The sequence below is a fragment of the Acomys russatus genome, chromosome 6 (assembly GCF_903995435.1).
Source record: "Acomys russatus chromosome 6, mAcoRus1.1, whole genome shotgun sequence".
NCBI lineage: Eukaryota > Metazoa > Chordata > Mammalia > Rodentia > Muridae > Acomys > Acomys russatus.
In genome coordinates this window covers 47,503,814-47,527,875 of record NC_067142.1, presented here as the reverse complement: position 1 = coordinate 47,527,875, position 24,062 = coordinate 47,503,814, and the positions used below count along the sequence as shown (strand labels likewise).

The window sequence follows — 24,062 nt, the reverse complement described above, 5'->3', positions numbered from 1 at the left end:
AATTTACAACCATCACAATAGTGTTTTCAATGCCTTTGTTCTCTCTTCATTTCTATGATATGAATAATGTAAAACTCCCTGAGAAAAAGCAACTTTGGGAAGAAAGTCAAATGTGTCAGGAGCTTAAAACAATGCTATCGTATCCACAGTCACCAGCAGAGAGAACTGTTTGCAATTATGTTCATCTACTAATTCACCTTTTCCACTCTTCACAGTCCAGGATCCAAGCTCATAGAAGAGAGATGCCCAGAGTTGGCTGGGTCTTCCCACAACAATTAATGTAATTAAAACAAGTAGTCACTGCACACACATGTGTCCAGAAGCCAACCTCATCTACACAATCAATCTTGCATTGAGACACTTTTTCCAGGTGACTCTAGATTGTGTCAAGTTGACAATTAAACCTAAACATCAGACCCTTTGAACTAAATCCCCTCTAACTGATGTGAACTGGATAAAATTTTAGTTGTACTATGAATCTTTTTTTTTTTTTTGTATTTTGTTAGAAAACTGTTTTATTTAAAGAATACTAAATGGCCAGAGCCTGCTTGCAGATGGATGGACGGACGGACAGACCGGACGGACGGACCGGATGGGAGGACGGAATCTTTTTTACATTATTTTTCCAACCCATCTCCTTGTTTCTCTCTCTCTCTCTCTCTCCTTCTCCCTCTCCCCCTTCCCTCTCTGTGCATGTGTGTGTGTGTGTGTGTGTGTGTGTGTGTGTGTGTGTGTGTGTGTGTGTGTGTGTGAAATATTCATTTGCATGCACAGAAGTAATTATTCTTTTCATCACATGGGTTCCAGGGATCCAACTTAAGCAATCTGCCTTGGCAACAGGTGCCTCTAAGTGCTGAACCATCTCTTCAGTCCACAAAGTGTTTATTTTGCCTAACACCATTTGCAATGACTCACCAACTATACTTCTCATATTGTCAGTAAATCTCATTGGGAATTTTTCCAATGGGAACTCAATACATGAAGGTAACACAACTGGATCTTATCTGTAAAAGAGCCTCTCAAAAGGCTTCAAGATGTAACATTTCTTTAATAGACTCACTAAGGTCTTAAGCAGTGACATTAGAATCTTTTAGCACTCTCAGTGAACATATTCTTACAAATAGTCACAAATTAGCCAAACCCTTAGTTTTATAAAGTCAGAAATCAAGTCATTTATCGACAGTGATCTCCTTAGCATACATCTGGCCATTCCTGAGGGCATCAGCAGTGCATTGGGTGTTGATGCACATATGTGCATGTGCAATAAACCACAACCTGAAAGTTCCTAGAGTCAGAACCAAAGGAACCTTACTTCAAAGATTAGTTCTGAGCCATCACACAGTTATCTCTAAAAAGTATGTTCTGAGAATGACATACATGCTTTCATCTAAGTTCCTGGTGGGGTGGAATGCAAGCAGAACTTAATGATCCTTAAGTTGTATTATATGACCTCAGTTCCTCTGACTGCACTTCAGGCCCCTATTTCTGATAGCTTCCTCAACACATATAGTTTATGCATGACACATATAGTTTACACACATATATGTTTACTAGGTCCTCAGTGGCATCTAAGAAAATTGGGAATCGTGGGCTCCGTTTTATACTACAACACAGTAATGAACTTGAATCCAGACCAGAATAATCCCCTGCTTATCCAGGCCAGACGAGGGCCAGTGCAGCCCACCAGCAGTGCAGTACATAGTTTTAACAGAATGATTGTCATAGAATGTAGCAAGTCTTCTTCACACTAAACATAATATTGATGTGAAGGCTTTAATAGTTTTAAATTGTTCAGTTCTTGCCTATTTACTGTTAAAATGTTATTAAAACATACACCAGTTAAATCATTGTGTTCTGCATGCCGTTTGTTTTAAGACATCTGCATTGATCTTTAGTGTTCTCCAGCTGCCTTTTCTTCTTTGATTCACTCTTGAGAACTGATGTTTTTAAATGGGGAAGACAGGAACATTGGGACCAAATGGCACATGTTGCTTTGTTGCTAATTTTGTGACTTGCACAAACTTTGGCATGGGTAACAACTCACTCTTATTCATCTGTAAAATAGAGATAATTGTGCATGTAATTTATGTTCAGGGGCTTTTGTGAAAATTGGTGCGAAGCTCTTGGAGGGGGCATGTGCATGTAAGAAGCACTGCAGATATACCCATTGCTAAGTAGTGATAGTTCATGTGTCTCCAAGCAATTGTCTAGATCAGTTTGGCATGTGAACGTGTCTGTGTTAATTATTAGATGATGCAGAGGGTCTGTCCCACTGTGGGCAGCACCTGACCTAGTTGGCAAATGGTCCTGGGCTGGATAAGAAAGCAAGCTAAGCAAGAGACTGAAGGGAACGAGCCAGTAAAAAGCACTCCTCCGTGGTTTCTGCCTGTGAATTTCTATTCTAACTCCATTCCATGATGGACTGAGACCTGGAAGTGTAGCTCTAATAAATACTTTCTTCCAGTAGGTTGCCTCTTGTCAGTATTTTATCACAGTATCAAACATCAAACTAGAACATGTTCTGAACGGAACTACCCAGGTTCTGCTCATTAATATGTGCACAAGAGTTCTCTTTCACTTCTGCTTTGTATTTCATCACACATAGCAATGCATGTAATTTTCAAACACCAGTGACTTGTTCCAGATTAAATAAATCTGTGAATTTAGGCACAAGTGTTGATCATTGTATGGGCTGAAAAATCTTTCAACTACAAGAGCAACTTCATGAACACGAGGAACTTAAGTAAAAATGTAGCCAGCAGGAGTCTGAGTAGATTAAAACAATACAAGAACTCACTTCAGACATGATTTTTCTCATCTATCAAATTAAGGAGCTGGATTCTTTGGTCTGTCTCCAAGGTCCGTTGAACATATACATTGCTAGGAATAGCTAGAGAATACTTTTTACAATAAAACAAAAAATTGCTACCAGTGGTTCCCTAGCGCCTTGAAAAAGTGTTGTGTTGATAGCAATGTACAACCCAAAGGCTCTCACTTTACTTTAGTTTTATTTCTTTTGTCATTATAATAGATCATTCTCAATCTCATGAGAATGTTCCCCATAGTCAGACAATTAGCGATGTTTCTGCCTTCTAGCTGGCAACTGGAAAAGCCAGAAACCTCAGGGCTAATTCTGCAGCTAGCATTGATATGTTCTTGTTCACATCTGTTTTCAATGAGGCGTTTCTTAGGGATGGATAGCGAACGGAGTGATCTGAGGCTCCTGATAGAGTCTGCACTGTGTCTTTCCCCCAAAAAAGTATGGTTATGATACAGGGTAATCTCTCTGTGAAAATCCCATAAATGTTGCATTGATGAATTGGAAGCAATATTAAATGTGTCTAGCACCTGTTTGTATTCTGTAGCGTCTGAACACACTTGCCCTAGGAAAAATGCTTCAGGAAGGCCGTCATTTCCCTAAGAATGCTTAGGACTTGGATAGGTTTCCAGTAATGCATAATCTTGCTACATTGTATTTGAAGGATAGATGCACTTCTGGAAGTACACAGAGACAAACTGTTAGCTTACTGGAGAGCATACATAAAATTATTTCACAGTGGTTCTACTTAACAGAATCACTTTATTACTAATCTGAAGATGCTGTGCACATCTTTTTATTTTGTACTTCCTTAAAAATATTTCTTAAAATTGGCATATAAAATAAAGAATTTTCACTGTGACACTGTCTCATAGTCACCACCCTGACACCATCTCTTGTCCCTAGTCTCCTCTCACTGGCCTGTGTCCTCAGTGGCCCTGTTTCTACTCAAGTCTTATGTGAATATTTCTTAACTCTGATTTTGCATGTGTGAGTAAACATACGACACTTGTCTGTCATTTCCACTATTATGCTCTTTGGCTTCACCTTCCATTTAGGGCCCTTCCTCCCTGCCCCCCAGATAGTCCCTTCTTAACCTTCATGTTTTATAGATTTTTTTCTTTGAAACTTTATATTCTATGCATCAAGGAGGGGAAAAATGTAATATTTATCTTTAGAAACCTGGCTTGTTCACTTGGTATAATGATCTCCAGTTCTATTCATTTCCCTGTCAATGACTTACCTTCATTTTCTTGAGCTGGAGAAGATGCCAGTGTGTCTAAGTACCACATTGTCTCTTTCCCCTGGAGGCTTGTTGCACAGCATAGAGGTGAACAGTGCTGTAATGCGCACAGAAGTCCAGGAATCCCTTTTGTATGCTTATTTAGATCTATTTCAGATATATACCTGGAGTGGGACATATGGTAGCTAGATCATAGATTTCTGCACCGATGTCCATAGAGACCACACTAGCTTACAATCTCCACAGCACTGTGTGCAGGTTCCTTCCTTTTCCTGTGTCCTTGATAGGTGTGATGGACTTTAAGTGGTTCTCGATTCCTGAGCCTTACCCACCTTTCAGCTGAGAACCAGTTATGGCCATGCCAGTCTTTCCTGTAGAATAGATGTTCTGTTGATCCGCTCATTCTTTTTCCCCCTTCCCTTTTCCTTTTCAGACTGTAAATTGGTTTTTATTATTGCTTAAATTTATTGATTGCATTCTCAGACACTAAATCAGTCCTTTGTGTTTTCTGGAGCAAAGCAAATCTTTACAGCCCTTTTCATAAAAATGTCAACACTGATTATTACCTCATATGTTCTAGAGATGTCAAATATTAGTTACAGTTGGCCTGGTTTCTGTTGTCATGTGGGGTGATTTGATGAAAAGAACCAGTAATACTTTCATATTCAATTGTGAAAGATTACTAAAAACTCTTAAAACAACAGCATCTGCTTCTTAGCAAAGTTGTGTTGGTATATTTGTAATTTTATATGGAAAATCCAGGTCCTTTGGACAGTTAAACTTGAAGGAAATATATCATTTGATTTATAGAACATATGTTCTTTTGAAGTCATTTATGATTGCATGAGTTTTCTTTTAAATACACTAATTTTACTCTTGTACTTTAAGTATATTAGTAACTTTCAAGAAATAAAAAGGCCTAATCCTGGCTTATGAATATGCATTCACGAGATGGTCCCAGTGCCATTGTCCTTTTACAGTTTTATTAGGTGCACAAATTAATGGTTTCTGTGATCATCTATGTATGTACATATGTATGTTTGTATGCATGTATGCATGCATCTATCTATCTATATCTGTCATCCATATATGTATATGTGTGTGTCCATATATATGTATATATACACCTGTATAATTGTACTTTGTTCACATTTCCTCCCTTATTGTCTTCCTGTTTTTCTCAATTCCTCACCTGCTGGTCTCTTTCAATGCTCTTTATAGGCTTCTTTCTGCCTTTGTGTCATATGTTCATAAATGTATGAGTATTTCAATCTAGAATCTACATATGAGAAAAACACAATATTTGTCTTTCCTTCCTTCATTATCCTTTCCTCTCCTATCTGTCTATCTTTAGACCCATTTATCACTTGCTTAGTCCTTTTATGTATGTATGTGTGTATGTGTGTGTGTGTGTATGTATGTATATATGTATGTATGTATGTATGTATGTATATGTATGTGTGTGTATGTATGTATTGTGTATGTATGTATATGTATATATGTATGTATGTATGTGTGTATGCCTGTATATATGCATGTATGTATGTGTGTGTATGTATGTATATGTATGTATGTATGTGTGTATGTGTGTGTATGTATATATGTATGTATGTATGTATATGTATGGTGTGTGTGTTTGTGTGTGTTATATACATGCACATATAAAATCTATCTGGCATGTATGGACACATGTGATATTTGTCTTTGAGTTTGGTTGATTTTGCTTTACCCAATGATCTTCCAGTTCCATCCATTTTCTTGCAAATGGCACAATTTTATTTGCTTTTACTTCTGAATAAAACTTCATTAGGTTTGTGTGCCACATTTTCTTCCTCATTCATCTTTGCTACAGTGAGCAGTGCTGCAATAAGCATGGGCATGCAGCGTCTTGGTGTGTGGTGCCCTGGTTTCTTCAGCTTATCATTTATGCGAGCACTTCCCTAGATGACGCCACTCCTCTTTCCAGCTTCTCTGTGGTATTCTTAAACATTCTATGTACCATGAATTCACTTTTTCCTTTATTTACAGAAACCACTTGTCTTTCATACATTTTTATTTACCTATGATATTTTTATTGAAATGCATAATCAGAAGAACAAAAGAATATTTATTTAGAGAAGAGCAAACTAATGTTATTTTAGTGTCAGCTATACGGGCACAGTGTGACGGTGCTTCCATACTTCAGCAAGCATTCATTGCTTTCTCCTGTGCTCTCCTATTTAAGAAGAGCATCAGGCTGGCTGTGGCAGTGTATGTCCATAACTGTGTCATTTGCAAGTGGAAGCAGAGTGACCAGATGTTGTGTGGCAAGCCTTAAGTCTGTGGTGCAGTCAATGCCAGCTGGGATATCTGAAACACTATCTCAATATACAAACAAACAAAGGACATTACTTTTGTCATTACTATAACCACTCTCTTTACCATTAACACACAGGCCACTTTTAATATTTTTTTTTCACACACCATTTAGTCTTAAATACACACAGAAATGTATATGATTTTTAGCTTGGAGCAATGGCAGGAATATGCGTGAAAAATAAATGATATATAATAAAAGCAAAAAATTCATTGAATATCAGTTCAGAGAAGGAAAGCTGTTACTAAATGTTGAATATAAATATGTCTATTGATATAGAATACCTGTGAGAGAATCTTAGACAACACACATTTATTTATAGAGTGAACACAACTGTCTGACATTACTAATTATACTAATATGTCTTCCTCTTTTCTATACTTTTTAGGAGGAAAACAACAAAGAAAATGAAAAGGATGTTTGGATAGGGAATATGAACAGTTTTTGTTGCTTGAGCACTTAGTTTGTTACTGCTTGCACTGAAATTTAATAAATTAAAAAATTTTTAAATATTTTAGCTTTGTTTAGTAGTTACTTCTGTTTAGGGTCTAGTGCCTAATAAAAAGGTGATGCTAAGAAGTAAAGGGGCATGCCAAGCACACATATGACATAAATAACTATGACCACATCTGAAAATTGGTTGAATTAAGATCTGTTAATCACTGGTTAGCTAAATGTGTACCATTTGTCTAACAGGGGAGTTGTATTTGTTGTAAAAATTATATGAAGTGGGTATTTGCCACATTCAGACCTTTTTAGAATTTAATCTTGTAATATATTCCTAAGGACAATTGTTCTTTGCACTCTTGGAGTTGATTTGAAGCTGAAATACTTTCTATTCTTTAAATTTTTGGTTGCCTTTCCTACTATTTGAGGTATTTATTCATTTTATCACAAAAGGACTATCTTATTGACAATGAAACTATTTTTCCAAAAGTAGAATACCAAAACTACTTTAATACTATCTACAATATTAAACCCTCCCAATTTCCATTTGGCAAAATGTTAAGGTGGTATAGTTTTAAATTTTTGCCCAGAATGAATAAAATCCCTTTTAAAGACAGGTTCTCTCCATTTTTCTTTATATATCGAAGGTTATTTGTAATGCCTCTTTGGTTTTCATCTCATGACGTTTAACCCTGAAGTTTAATTGTCAATAGTAATTCAAGATGGAAAACTTGGAATTGGAAAGTAGGATAAACTAGTGTTTTACAGCACAGGGAGGTGGGGTTAAGGCATGTCTGTTAAGGAACAGCCATGCCTCGCACCAGCAGAGGAAGAGCCTCAGTCAGGGCTTCACTGGCCAGGTGCTGAACCCAAAGTAGGCTGATCTGCAAATGTTACTCACTTTTCTCTTTCATGCTTTCTTTTCCTCCCAAAGGTGTTGAAGTGGGTGGAAGAAGCAGTCCAGGCCTCCAAAGTTCACCTCCTATCCACCGATCATTTGGAACAGGCTGTAAATACTTGGAAAATTCCTTTTGATCCCAGCCTCAAAGAAGTCACCGTGTCCCTGAGTGGCCCTTCTCCTGTGATTGAAATTCGCAATCCTTTCGGTGAGATGAATCAAACCCTGATTATTAAATATGAAGAACAGGGAAGGACACTTTCTGCACACTTGGCCAGTTAATTCCAGTGTTCTAAATAAGTCCAAACCATCCATAAGTGACTATAGATGTTTGAAAGAGGAAAGTTATTAGTTATGAATGTTTTGAATTAACATGAGAATGAACAAGTTAAAACTCACATTTAAACAAATTGCATTCATGAAATCTATTCTAGTTAGTGATGCACATGAAAAATAATTAAATATTTATTATGTTATGGTATTTTTATATAACACTATATGCAATAATGTTACAAACATCATTGTTTCAGTAGTGGAGATTGAACTCAGGGTCTGATACCTACCTGTCCAGTGGTTTACCTCTGAACTATGTCCTCAGGACAATAGTTTAATTTGTATAGATTTTATAGTAATTTATTCTTTAAAATTGAGCATCTTATGTTAATTTTTTGAACAAATCACTAAAATAACTTTTCTTTCAAAATAGCTTTCTGGCATTTCACTGTCATTTTGTAGAAAAGTTTAATTTTTAAGGAACATGTGCTTGCCATAAAAGTCAAATCTAATGGAGAGAGAGATGGCTTGGTGGTTAATGTGCTTGCCATAAAAGCATGAGGGAGGGCTTGACTTTGGACAGTTGGGACTTACATAATAAGCCAAGCATAGTAGCACATGTCTACAAACCCAGTGCTCCCAGGGCAAGATGGGAGGCAGCCGGGAGGAATACCTGGAAGCCATGGAGCTGGCATCAGCAGCAGCGGCAAATAACAAGAGAGACCTTGCATCAAAACATCAAGGGAAAAGACCAGAGCTGACACTGAAGTGGCCTTTGAACCTGTGAACCTGTGTGCCTGAGTTCACATGCAGACACAGGCACATACATCACACACACACACACACACACACACACACACACACACACACACACACAAACAGATAAATAATAAACAAACAAATAAATAAATAAATTTAGGCTAGGGTTAATTTTCAATGGTAGAACACTTGCCTAATATGTATAAGTTTCTCATTTTAATTCCCAATGCTGCCAAAATAAATTATATTCTTAGTGGATGAATGAATGTTTTAACTTACATTTTTCTCACTTGTATTTTATGAAAAGATCTTTCTAATTCTGCTACTGGTTGAAAGTGATGAGACTCATACTGGAAAGCCAATCTGAGAATAAAAGAATCTCATTTTTCCTAACATTATATTAAGCATATCTACTGGTTTTGATGGAATTGTTTCATTTCTACTGTGGTTTTGGTGTCTGCTGTACCTTTTCTCTCCTTGTAAATATTTATAAAGGAGAAGGGGGTAACTATATTCTTTATTTGTGTTGTAGAAGCAAATAACTCCCATAAGAGTGTGACATAATTTCTGTAAGCATATGAAATATTGCTCAGAGCCTGCGTCCATGCTAGCAAAACACTGAGACTTACAACGGGTGTAAAACCGTCCTTTTCAAGGCTCACAGAGCTGGTCTCAGCAGTGCATTTGTCTGCTGCAGCCACATTCCACACCCTGTAATAACTCCCATGCTACCCTGAAGAGCTAAACTCATTGTGACGTGTTCCAACTGCTTTAAAGATTCTCTGGGCGCACAATGATGGCCAGTCTTTTGATTATTTAAATTGCCCACCCAAGTAAATAGAGCACAGGGAAGCTAGAGGTGGAAAATTAGGCTTCAGTTCTATTTTATTTGTTTTTCCCCTTAGATCCCAACTAGTAGTTATTGAAGGTAAATATTAGGCAGATAGGAGATAGTACCATGCACTTGGTTACAGTGTTATTCTTTAATTATCCTTTGATAGGCCACCTTCTCCTGTACCCAACGGAAAACTGCCTAAAGTCCTGCTCTTTCTGCAGAGATTTGCTCAGGATGCTCATGATAGGAGCATCTACGCTGACCTCCAGAAAGACCTGTATTCTGGTGTGGGTTTTGCCTCTCTGCAGTCTACCTGTCTCTAGGGCCTGCATGTTAGCATCTTAGTAATATGTCAGTTGTTCTCTGGACCGGCGTTTATCCATTCTCATCTTCCCCTCAAACACAGAACAAACGGGGACCCTGCTACCTCAGCTGTGCTTCCCAGAAGCCAACAATTAAGTATATTTTAGATACAAATAAAACATTTTGAACTATGGACATGAGTATATATGTTAAGCAATGTACATAGTACTTAGTAAAAAAAAAAAAAAAACCTATATTGTGTGAAATTTGATCCTATTCTAAAAGACTTGTGCATGGTAAGTTAGCCTAGCTCTTTACTTGGGAGAGAAATTATGCTTTCTACCTTTGTTTTGTCTTTCAGGGAAGCTGATAAGAAAGGGATTCGGCTTGAACGAGCTGTTAAACATCCATAACTCTGCCAAAGTGGTGAATGTCAAAGAGCCCGATGCGGGAATGTGGACAGTGAAGGTACTTCTGTTTTGTACTCTGTTTGCTATTTTATTTTTATGTTGGCGTGTTTTATAAAGTATATAAAATAGCTTATTTGTATATTCTTGTCATCATGGGGAACACTTTTAATGAAAGCACATGTGTGGGAGGTCTTGGACACATGAGCTGGGTGGCATTGTTTTGGTGTCCATGGGCATCAGTGATGTTCTGCAACAGGGAATAAAATTCTTGGGCAGTTTTCCTGTCATCAGATCTGAGGACTGATGGTGGTCCATCGATCTCTTGCTTCCAAAGTCAGCAGCCATGAAGCCAGTGAAAAACAACAGTCAGGGCTGTGGGCCCTGGTTGGAACTGTGTAGAGTTGAACAGCACTCACAGTTCTGGGAGCAGAACTTGTCTATTCCTTGCTGTCCTCCTCTGTCACGTGACTCGGAGTTGGGCTGAGAAGAAAGTAAGCGGAGATATATGAAGTAGTGCAAAGCAAGGTCTCAAGACCTGTTGCATACCATTATTGGTTAGATGTACAGTCATTTTTTAAAAATAAAAATAGCATTTGTTTCCTTGAATTATCTGAAAGGACACACACACACACACACACACACACACACACACACACAGTCAATATGGAGTGAAGAATGTAACATGCAGTCAAAATTCAGGATATCATGAATCAGGGATGTGATGTTTTCATGGATTTTGTGTGTAATTGGCAGTGGTGGGCAATCGGGGTGATTGCCAGCGTTTCTCAGATTTATACTCTAGTCTCCGTCCACTCAAACATCCGCATTTTTATGTTTGAGAGGGTTTTCCCCAAGAACAGGAAAAGGTTGTTCTGCAGAGGTTTTCACACCACTCATGAGCGGTTTTCAGACCATTAGGGCAAAAACTCCAAATGCTCACCACAGGAGCTGGCTTCACACAGTGTGCTTCATCCACGTGTTTGCCCATGGTCTCCCTGCTTGCCATCAGCATCCTTAGCAGCTTTGCTCCAGGATCCTATGAGGGGACCTGCAACAGTGTTTCTCTCTTTCATTGCCTCCCAACATAATAAATGGGCTTCATGGGACAGGCATTCAAGTTACAGGAGTGCTGTGAATGCACATGCATGTGGGGATAGTGCAGCACAGAAATTCACGGAGGATTTTCCATGCCAGGCAGACTTTTTATGTTCAAAGAATATGAACATTAATTTTCTCATTTAAAGGAATTACAGTTTGCACCATAATCCCCTTAAAGCGTCAGAACATTTATTATTCCCAGAGCTCTAGGCCCTAAGGGAGACTACAAAGTTTAGAATATATCTTGGTGGGGACTTGCATAACCTTGAGTGAGAGAGTAGGGACAAAGGCAATGTATATATCATCTGGCAGTTTCTTAGCAAATGGACCATAAATTGTCACAACTGTTTTATTAACTCCTTTCCTTGCACACAGTAGGTGTGCAGTGTATGTTGGATGCCGTGGTGGCAACTGTAAAGTGTTTTTCTGCTATGGTATCTCGAATAAACATAGCTAAAATTGATGTTATACTTATTTTGATCAATCAATGTACCCACAATGTGATGTGCTGAGTCTTTTTTTTTTTTAAACCACAGTAGGAAGGACTATGAAATTCAAGTCTCTATGCCTCAGATGATTTAATTTAAGCATTACCTAAGCCAGCAGTGCCCTGAGTTGGCAGTCAGGTGTAACAATTAGGCATCCATTGTTGGCTGTGAGATATATGCAAATGTACCACTTTAGTAGTAGTTTGTTCTGGGGCATTTGAACCTTCTTCCAGGTGATTTGGATTGCTACCAGTGAGCTTTCCTCTAGTAAAGCTCTTGCCTAGAGGAATGATCTGATGTAACTGCAGTTTGTCTTGCGCTTGGCGTGCCTATTTCCTCGGCCATCAATTTTCAGTGTCTACGTTTGGCCATGTTTCATGCTATCTGCTTAGTGTGTACTAAGCATATTTAGTTGATAATTAGCACAGAGGAGTTCCAAGGGTTGGCCTGTAAGTAAAGAGAGTAAGGAGATGACGAAGCAATATAATCTCTGTTTAGACAAGTGTCTAAGCTCAGTCTCTTATAATTAAGAGAATGCTAAAGAGAGAGAAAGAGAGAGAGAGAGGGACAGAGAGAGAGAGAGAGAGAGAGAGAGACAGAGACAGAGACAGAGAAAGAGATACAGAGACAGAGAAAGGGAGGGAGGGAGAGAGAAAGTATGGTATCTATTTTTACATTGCCCCAAATTCATTCTACTCACTAAAGAACCACCACTTCTGGTTAACACTGCTCCCAGTTTACAATTAATGGCAGCGATAATTAAACAAAACATAAACATTAAAATGCAACTTACAAGTAATAAACTTATTTCGCTCCTATATGAAATGTCAAAATACTCTATCAGCATGATACAAAATAAATGGAGTTATATATACTGACATAAATATTGCTGTTAACATTGGATCTCCCTTTTAGACAGCTGGTGAATGACAAATGTTCTGCATGTGTGCTTTCTCAAGAAGAGAACCGAGATTAGATAGTGTATCCTGCCTGCTATCTCTTTTGCTCTACACTATCTGGAAAATGCCAGCTCTATCAGACAAATTGATAATGGCTTTTAAATATTTCAAATAGCACTTAATTCCAAGGATGAAAAACAGTCTGTTTTATGACCATAAGATACTGAGAGACCATGTGGTTTGGCCTCAACCAATCTTCTGGTTATTTTGTAGCACTTACATTTACACTGTAGTCAAATTTAATTATTTAAATTTAAGCTGGTCTTGTTAACCCCTCCTTTGCCCCATGCTTTGTTTGTTTTGTTTTGTGAAGTCAGGGTCTTACTGTGTAGGTCTGTCTGTCCTGGAATTTACTATGTAGACCAGGCTGACCTAGAACTGAGAGAAATACCTGCCTCCTGAGTGCTGTGATTAAAGGCCTGTGGCACCACTGCACCTAGCTTTATTTCTTCTAGAAGTTCCTTCTCCCTAGAATGACTTTTCTTTCGTTCTGACTTGAAACTATCCTCCAAGGTTCAACTCAGATACCAACACTTTAATCAAGTCCTGTCAGGTGTGGTCTAAAATACCATCTGTCTGTACCTCTCTTAGATTAAATTTTCTCCACTTTCATATTTATTTCTGAAAAGATTTTTCTCTCTAGTTATTGTTGCTACAGTTTTATCACCAGAGAAGCCACAGTTCCCAAATAAAAACTGTATAAACATTTATGAATAGAAATTAATGTTTACTCTGACAGTGTCTAAGACAGTGGTAGATTTACTTAGCCTGCCGTTCTTGAATTAGGATCCAGGACTTTAATATACCCATGATTTATGTACAACTAGAGTGGCTCCTTATTTTCTCTTGTGCTTTATTATGCAAACACTTTACTATGATGTTTTTGGGCACCTTTTTACACAGACAATGAGTCAACTCCTTTGTCTAATTATATGTATGATGCATATGTTTTAACTTGCCTCTGATGTAGGTAAAACACACTGAACAGAAGTAACTGAAAAGAGCACAAAATTTTATTAAAAACAGGAGAAAAAGTCGTTTTATGCCCCCAAGTTTCCATTTATATGGAGACTACAAATCTTGGATCTTATTTCTGAGAAGCAATATGAATTTTCCATTCAGACAGCTGTAGCTAATATATAGCTACATAGTCTATATAAGTCTATTACCACTGAGCCAAGTTTTGTCTCCTTCTACTTAAGGGAAACTCCCTATGACGATATTAAATAATAGATTGAGATAATACAAAATGTTTCTATTAGCCTAGGATTATCAGTGTAATCATTTGTAATTTAACACGTCCCCTGGGGTATGTTTCTGATAAGTAAATTTGGGTAAACTGTTCCTAGATAATACCCTAAGTACAGAAGAAAATATTTCATATCACATAGCTATATTGAGATTCTAAGACTGGAAGAAATATATTAGTTTAGATGGTTATATTAATTTTCAGTGCATACTAATGCATTTTCTGCAGGCTAATATGGCTGCCTAAAAAGACATACACAATGGCAACATCAGTTGACAAGGCCCTAACCCTAGACGAAGAGCTATAGACAATTAATGGCTGCTAAGAGAGAGGGTTCAGTCTTCCCCAGAGACCAGCTCCCTAAAAGAGAGGTGAATGTAAACACTTACAAATGGACTCAACAGGATCTATTTATATCTATATGTGTGCATATGTATGTGTCTATATGTGTATATGAATGCACACATATAATACTATTAACTAAAGAAGAGGTCATGAGTTTGACAGTTTTTTTTTTTTTTCTGAGACAGGGTTTCTCTGTGTAGCCTTGGACTTTCTTTGTAGACCAGGCTGGCCTTGAACTCACACATATCCACCAGCCTCTGCCACCATGAGTGCTGGGATTAAAGGTGTGCGCCAGCCACCACAGCCAGCTGAGGTCATGAATTTGAGATGTAGGGGGGCACTGGAAGGGCCATAGGGGGGAGGAGGAGGACTTGAAAAGATACTTATGCACGAAATTATCTAACACATTGTTTAATGTAAGAAGTACTTTATTCCCTAGCATTGTAAAGTTTGGAGATTTTATTGAAGTTCAATATTTGTTTACCTTAAGTATTTGTGATTTTGTTATCAATCAAATGTGGTATTTTAGTTTATGCTGACATCAAAGAAGCCACTATGCAAAGAAACTTTGTAAATAACTTCTATGTGTTTGTCTGTACAATTACATAAGACTTATAAACAAAGGAAATGTCAGCGCGTCAAAATAAAAAGTATTGTCATTATAAGAATGTATTCATTCAATTCAGAATGTTTTTATGAGAGAGTCCATTTTGCAAATCACAGTGTAGCCAACTGGCATAAGTGTGTTTAAGAGTCATTAGTACAGTACTCTTAGGTCTACAAAGGACCACACTGAGAGTTCTCAAATCTTCCTCAGCTTGGCCTATCATCTGCCTGTAGCACTCACTTAGTGGTTGGGGCAGTGGAACACATTATCACAGGCTTTTCCTAGAAAACTATCCAGTTATTTTGCCCTTTCAATATCAAAATGGAATTTTTTTTATTCCAAAAAGATCTGTTCACTTGAGCAGAGACCAATTTTGCTGCATGTAAATATGTATGGATGTGTGTGCATGTGTGTGTGTGTGTCTGTGTGTGTGTGTGCATGTGTGTGTGCATGTGTGTGTGTGTCTGTGTGTGTCTCTGTGTGTGTGTCTGTCTGTGTGTGCATGTGTGTCTCTGTGTGCGTGTGTGTGCGTGTGTGTGTGTGCATGTGTGTGTGTCTGTGTGTGTGTGTGTGCATGTGTGTGTGCATGTGTGTGTGTGTCTGTGTGTGTGTGTGTGTGCATGTGTGTGTGCATGTGTGTGTGTGTCTGTGTGTGTGTGTGTGTGCATGTGTGTGTGCATGTGTGTGTGTGTCTGTGTGTGTCTCTGTGTGTGTGTCTGTCTGTGTGTGCATGTGTGTGTCTGTGTGCGTGTGTGTGCGTGTGTGTGTGTGCATGTGTGTGTGTCTGTGTGTGTGTGTTTAAACTGAGTTCATTCTATGCGTAGACAACATTTCTTTCCTTGCTGGCGTATTCATCCAGAGAGGCAATTCCCAATAGAATGACATGTAAAATAAGCTGGCATTATTATATGTTTATGGCTGAAATGACGCCTGTATCACAGAAGTTCTCAATGAAAAAATGATGAAAACAATCATATTCTTTGATTTGGAAAGAATGATATCTCCTTTGAGAGCAAATATTTAAAAAGAGGTGGGTATCTATACTAGTTCAAGATCCACCTTTCATTAACTTTGTGATCTCAGAACATTCTTTAACCTTAAAAAATCTGACAAAAATGATAGCTACTTACTACTGTCACAGCCAAATGAAAGACTGGAAAGCTGTTTAAAGGGATGCTGGCACAAAAGATTAATTAGTTAAGTAACTGCCTCTTGAGTACATTTGTCATATCTTGCATCTTCATTTGAATGCATATATGATTATTTTGTAGGTTTTGTTTTGGCTTTAGCTTTGAGTATATTTGTTAATTTATAAAAAAGCACAACTCTTTAAGAGTAGGAAATGAAATCTAGCTCTGTTAATTAAATTTCAATTAGTGCTACTAGGAATTCTCACTGGCTAATTATTTATAAGGCCGGTATGTTCTTATTAATATTCATAAAGCCTTGGGTGATGGGTGCTCTGCTCAATTTTTTACCAGGAACATTTTTAGTCACTTTAGCAGAAGAAACAACAGCAAAATTGTGCATCAAATGAGTAAAAAGAAGGGGTCTGTTTCAACTCAGAAATATCATCTTTTATGACATGTATAACCCTTGGGCTAGAACTGGTACTATGGCCTTATAGTATGCCTGCCGCAGCTGACTTTTAGTGGCTCATAGGAAATCAGCTATATACTTATCTTGCTGATTACATTGAGTGACATCAAGTTGGGATCTTAGAATTAGCATCTTGTGTGTATTAACCTACATGTTCAACAATCCAAAAGTATAGAGCTCCCTTCTTTCAGAGAAAGGTTTATCAACACCTTCTGACTCTTCTAACAGAAAGAATCATTAGAAACCTATAGTAGGTACAACCAATTTGGAGAATAATATAATCTTTTATGCCTTGGAGTCCAAGGCTACATAGAAGTTGCTATTCTAAACTCCTATCTGTGAAAAAACAATGAACTTACAATAAATACCATTTGTGTCTATTGAGTAACATTCTGTATGTAATGGGTGTGCCATTTAAATGTAGGCAGGTATTTAGAAAACCAGTACCCTTAAGCTAGGGAGATCCATCTGCATCCCACCTAGCAGGCTACAAAGAACTGAGCTGAAATGAATCTTAGGAGGAAAGCTGCCACCCCAGGAGCTCTCCATGGTGCTTGTTCTAGTGCCCTTCAGGCTCTTCCTTCATTCCTCCTAGTCTCATGTGAGTCAGAAATCTAAACTCTGGTCCACACTGCTACTAAATTTTCACCATAATTTTTTAAAGGAAAGGCTACCTGTTCACAGTTCCAATACAATGGTATATTTTTAGCATCGAGTCACCTTTACCAAGCACTGATTGCCTTATCTGTCCTGGGTTCCAGCCCAAATAGCCTGCTATAGATGTAGGCGTTGGTGTAAGAGATCCCCAGAAAGTCCTTTGAGAGAAACTAAGCAGGAAGCAAATTCTAATTCTTAGTACACAGTGTCATGCTGAGGCGAGAAGCCTAGAGTTAGCCATTGAATCACAGCTCAGTCTCTGTGGAAAGCAAACCTTATACATTTGGACAAATAGCTTACCAACTTCGTGCCACAATTTCCCCATCTTTATACTGTATACAATTATGTCTCTTTTATAAGTTCACAATAAAATAGAATAAAGCAATGAGCTTGAGTAGACTGAAAACAGAGGAAAGGTACACTAAGAGAGGTGTTACTAATTCAGCCTGTGAACTAAATTAAAATAATTTAGTATGTCTGCACCTGCTCAACATTTTAGTGCCTACGCTCCAATCATCATTTAGTCCAGCATCATCCCCTTAGCTGAACAGACTAATTCCTATTTCTTTTGTATATTTCTCTCAGTGATGTTATTGCATTATATTAACCATTCCCAGTTCCCTGTCCCCAGTAATCAATACGCAAGCTCCTTGCTTTTCTCATATTTATATTTCAGCACCTTTGCTAGAATACTGCTGAACTAAGGATGGCAGGTGGTTAACATCTGGGAAATTGTCAGCTCTTGGGATTATTCTGGCGGTGCTGTTACAGAGAAAGAAAATGGGAGTATATATAAACATATCAGTAAATCTGCTCAGTCTATATAATATTAGGTATATATATATATATATATATATATATATATATATATATATATATATATATATATATATATATGATAAAGTAAAAGAGGCCAGAGACCACAAATTTGAGAGAGTGAGAGAGAAGGTGGAGGGTAGTTGGGGTAGGTGGAGGGAAGAAAGAAAAGGGAAAAGTTATGGCATGATTTAATTTAAAAATTTTAAAAAAGAAACATTTTCCAGAATTGAACTTGAGTGGGTTTTGTGGGGGGGGGGGGGATTTGGTTTTTTATTTCATCAACGTCTATTGAACATCTACCACTTGGCAACAAGGAACAAAGGAGAAGTACAGAAATGTGTGGAGCTTTTAGATTTACTTTAAGCTCATTTTAGCAACTGAATGTTTACCTTTGACCACCAGGTATGTGATGTTTACTGAATTTTACTTTAGAGCAGTCCACATGAGACATGCAATGCAAAACTTGCACTTAGAATGGAGAATCACAGCTAAGTTCAGACAGAATATTTCTGTCAGGGTCGTGGCACATCAATTGTCAACACTCTGTGGTTTGCCACACTAGTGGCATCTGCCATAACCAGATGCTGACTAGTCTTGTCGTTACACATTTCAGACTTCCAGCAGTGGAAGGCATTCTGTTCGCATCACCGGTCTCAGCACTATTGATTTCCGAGCTGGCTTCTCCCAAAAGCCCACACTGGACTTCAAAAAAACAATGAGCAGACCAGTGCAAGGTTGGTATGCCCGTGGCTCTTCAGTCGGTGCAACTGAAAGCTGTGCTCAGCTCGTATGACCGTGTAGCTCAGTAGCATCTGACTGCAGCATTGATGAGCACAGCAGCCATCTTACCTTAACTTGATTGTGATTTGTGTCTTTGGGCCGCTTTGTGTTTTGCAAATTACAGTCCAAGACCAGTGATTCAAGGATGACTGTGAGAGCAACTGAAGCTCAAAAGGCCTCTTAAAATCCAAGACCCCTGGGCCCTGCTTTAATCTGAATCAGAACTGCAGAGGTTGGGGCCGAGAACACGTGTTTTAGCTGAGCACACCAGTTGCCTCTTAGACTTACCTATATTTAGAAAAAGTACTCAGTGAGTTTTTAATCTTAATAATTTTTAAACTGCTTCGTCAAAATGAAGTACATGCATATTTCTGGAATGAAAGGTACTAGGCATTATTTTTGTTCAAAGATGAAATTATTACTGAATATTAAAGCTTTTTCTTGTTCCTACTTTATCCACCCATCAAGGCTTATTATGTTATCTTATAGCTAGAGGCAAAGCCCAGCCATAAGGGAACATTCAGAATTTTTTCCAGATATTTGCTAACTTATCTTTATTGGTGCAGTTTTAGTAAGGATAAAAAAGTGAATCCTTAAAAGTATTTACATAACTAACTACCACATAATATTTACAATTCTAATTTTCTCTGTATACAAACAGCTAAAATACTATAAGATGACTGCATAGGATGTCTCAAGCTTCATCTTTATATAGCAAAAATCCGTTCAGGGCAGTGTAGAGTGTTCATTCTTATAGTGTGTATACACAACTACAGTGCCAGCAGCATGTATGCAACAGGCGACCCCAACTGTGTGACACTTGTGACTCTTCCTCTTGTAGGAATACCTACCTATGTGCTACTGAACACTTCTGGAATCTCCAGTCCGGCTAGAGTAGATCGTCTGGAACTTCTGAGTATCTCGGGGGGGTCTCTTAAGACCATCCCTGTTAAACATTACCCAGACCGGAAACCTTACGGCATCTGGAATATCTCTGACTTTGTCCCGCCAGATGAAGCTTTCTTTCTCAAAGTGACAGGCTACGACAAAGATGATTATCTCTTCCAGAGAGTGTCCAGCGTTTCCTTTTCCAGCATTGTCCCAGGTAAGAAAATGCATCACTCAACACTGGAATATGAATAGCCTAAGGGGGATATCCCACAGATGAAAAATGGGCTATAAAGTAAAAGCTAATATTTCTGTGTTACTACTTCGTTGCTAGGTTGATGAGCACTTACATGCAGATGATTTGGTTTTCTTTACTTTTTTTTTTTTTATCCTGGTGTATTACATATATATTTTGAGTATTTATTAAAAATATAAAGCTAAAATATAAATACATCACTGGTCCCTTCTCTTTCTTCCCTCCAACCCCTCCCATGTTCATCCCTATTTTCCCCCACATAGATGGTCTCTTTCTTTGATTATTATTGTTACACACAGAGATGACTAAATATATAACTATAACCTCTGAGTTCATCTATTTATCTTTTTAGTTATCTGAGTTCGCTAAACATTTATATGCAATGGTCAAGCACCATCTATCCAACGAATAGTAGTGGACCGTAGTGGCGGTTCAGCCTTGCATTAGCTGGTTAGTTAATTACTAATCTAGTTCCTGATGTATCTCCTCATATATAAAGATGCAGTTACAAGTTACTTGTGAGGATCAGGTCTCTGTTTGTTTCTACCTGAGAGATTTTGAAATGACCAAATTTTGACTAAAACTTTAGGCTTATAGCTCTAGTCCTGTCACAGAGAGAATGTTATCAAAGCTGGGCAGGAACCAGCAGCTTATGTTTTATGTATGAGGTTGAGATTTGGAGATTGAGACACTGCTGTTAAGTCGTCATACAATCACGAGCACAGAGCCAAACTCAGGATTTCTTCACATTAGCATCCAAGCTTCATCCCCTATATTGAATGGGTGAAATTTGTTGGCTTCCTTAAAACATATTTCTCATTATTCCTTTAGGAAAGAGTTGTCCTATATATTTAATTCTAAGATATATGTATTCTTCTCATATTTTTACATATTTGGAATAAGTTGATGATGTAACTTATTTGATTTTTTTCTTAGCTTGGTAGTGGAGAAAAACAGTGTGCTTTCAAAAACAATTGAGTCATTAATTTGATGACTGTCACAGTGAGGGACTATGGAGACATCCAGAAATGAATCTGCTTCGACTAATGGCACTTAAAATAAATTTAGTAATTTAGATTAATTGGAATTCTGATGGTTTGTCAGAATCACTCAAATGTGAAGCTTGTAAGTGCATCCACAGAAAGTATTTACTATCACTATGACTTTCTTACTTTTTTTTCCCCTTTTTTCTAGATGCTCCCAAAGTTACAATGCCCACGAGAACCCCAGGATACTACCTGCAGCCAGGCCAAATCCTCTGCTCGGTTGAGAGTCTTTTGCCCTTTACTTTGAGCTTCATGAGAGATGGAATGGCACTGGGAGTGGACCAATATTTAAAGTGTGTGAATATTCCTCTCAGCAGTAGTTTACAGCATGAACACGCCGATACAATTCTGTATTCCTCTCCTGACCAGTCACTTATTCCTTTATCATTTTGGAAGGCAGCACTGGGCTGCTCATGTGGTAGTGGAAGGAGGCAGTAAAGGATAGTAAATATTTGATGACTATATAAATTCTGGAATATAGTCCATATAAGTCGGTTTTATAGAGTGTAAAGTTTATCTAATTGGAAGGCCCCAAATTAAGTCAAAGATGTACAAGATTATGAACTCAATGTTAGGTTGCAGACCTTGGAAGGCATTTGCGAAAGAGAGCACTGAAAACTTTAGCTTCATTGACTTTGGGCTAAAAATGTCTAATGGCTCTTTCTTAAAGTGTAATATAATAAGGGAATATGGTGGGTGTTATGACAAAAATACAAACTAATTATAAATATTAATATTTGGTAGGTTGTTAACAGGTAGCCTTTTCAATTTCAAGAAGCAAATTTAAAACGGGATAAAAAGCCAGATGTGATGGTGAACATCTTTAGTCCCAGCACTTGGGAGGCAGAGGCAGGTGGATTTCTGAGTTAGAGGCCAGCCTGGTCTACAGAATGAGTTCCAGGACAACCTGGGCTACACCCAGGTTGAAAAGCTAACCAACCAACCAGCCAAACAAAGAAACAAACCAACAACAAAATGGGGTGAGAGGCATTTGAACCTCTAAGGATGGTGAGAGAGGTGGTAGATGACATACCCTGGGACATTCCATACACTAGTAAGTGGAGATGCACAAAGGCCAAGGGGACTGGGCAGGAAAAGGAAAGCAGAAGTGAGGCCATTGTGTGTGGATCCCGGCAGACCAGAAAGAGAAAAGGCTACATGACAAGGCCCAGGAGGAGTTCATTGGATGCCAAGAGTAGAACACCATGGGTCACTAAGAGCATGTGTGGCTACAGCACAGAGAAACCAACAGGAGTGGGCTAGAGGGCACCAACTCTTCCTTCTAAAGTTGAGGGACCTTTTATTGACAAATGTAAGTAACCTAATTGGAAAAGATTAAGTACATCTTGAAAATTTATTTCTGGAGAATATATTGCCGTTTGCGTTACCACAAAACCCGAGTACACTTGGGAGTCAAAACCTCTAAGAATTACTTCAGCAATCTTTTAACACTGCTCATGCAATATTAACATAGCTCCATAGGATGTTAACTATTTGACAGTCTTAATTTATATAATCTCTTTATGGAGATTCATTTTCGGCAATGCTTGTGGCTGGGAAGTGAATCATATCTAGAATGTTCCATTCCCTAACAGCTGCCTGCTCCGTACATAGTCCATCCTGATGATTTACTTAGCTGCCTGCTTTATAACCAGCCACATAACTGAACAGGATATCAGATGATGGGGCCACATAACTAGCCGATGAAATAGAATAACTCGGCTTCCTGTTTAAATAGTGACAGTTTTCAAAGACACTTGAGATTCTTTATAAACATTAACTCATTGATTCCACACAATTCCTGGGAGGTAAGCCACAAAAATTTTCTTTTCTCATGTTTCCAGTGCTATGGCCCTGAGATGGGACAGGCCTTGCTGACATGTATTAAGCCGTGAGTGATGACAGACTCATACCCTAATCCCAGTTCACTCGCATGCTTTTGCCATAGAGTCCCAGTAATACGAACCGTGGGTCTTAGTGTTCATTTGTGTCAGCCACTTTGGCTGCCGGGATGCAAGAGAGAAGTCAGTTCGCATTAGCAGTGTACAAATCTTTTGGACATGCTCTTTGTCCTGTTCTGAAGTACATTTCTGGAAACCCTTTTCTTTATTGTGGTATTAGAATGCTTATGTCAACAGGGAAGGCTACAATAAAAAGAATGACTAAGTCACACGTATCAGCTCATACCTTAAATCCCAGCACTTGAGAGGATGAAGCAGGGGGATTACAGGTTTGGGCTACAGTACTGTGTCTCAGAACTTTTGTTTTTTTCTTCTTGTAGCAGTTCCTAAATAATAGGACTACGAGTCAAGTAGCGTTGTAAAGAGTGTTCTTAAAATGAGTAAACTGATTATGCACCCTTAGACAAAAGAATTGTCAGCCAACTTGAGACTAGATACAGTTTCATTTTCTGTTCCAACATTTTCATGAACCCAAGGTTTGATGAACCCTAATATATATTAATCTCTGTGCTAGGCACTGTAGAGAACACCTGAGATGTAAGCATTCCAAACTATTACCTTCTTGTGACTGACAGTACCTGCTAGAGAAGGGCACTTTTAGACTTGTGCCTAGTACCCTGCTGTAAAAAGTGTAGAGACACAGCCCAAGCACTCAGGGCAGTGCTGAGTTAAGTGAGTCTGTTTTCCTCAGAAGCTAACAGAAAGGGCCACCGGTGGACCATTCCCATAGACCGGACAGGAAACACTAGCTGAAGACTCCTGAGCTACAAGAGCACACAGAACAATGGCGACCTAGGTACTCACTTTCGTGATGATAGGAATCTATGCTTAACTTACTGTCCCAAAGGCCACATCAGGGCTGAACATGAAGTCAGAGCCCAGTAAGCACTTCCTGGTTGTTTTGCTGAGTTGTGTCTGGAAGGGGAGAGATGCCGAGCCTAAACTCCAACCGGAAGTCTCAAATCTGT

The 24,062-nt window shown here is 38.4% G+C and overlaps 1 protein-coding gene across 1 annotated transcript in view; it reads left to right on the top strand.

The window, feature by feature from the left end:
• The window catches only part of Hmcn1 (hemicentin 1), a 424,838-nt gene that overhangs the window by 154,401 nt on the left and 246,375 nt on the right, over positions 1–24,062 (top strand). The window contains 5 exon segments of the mRNA XM_051147547.1: positions 7,799–7,970; positions 10,294–10,400; positions 18,777–18,897; positions 19,785–20,048; positions 21,282–21,426. Coding sequence (XP_051003504.1) covers positions 7,799–7,970; positions 10,294–10,400; positions 18,777–18,897; positions 19,785–20,048; positions 21,282–21,426 — 809 coding nt within the window.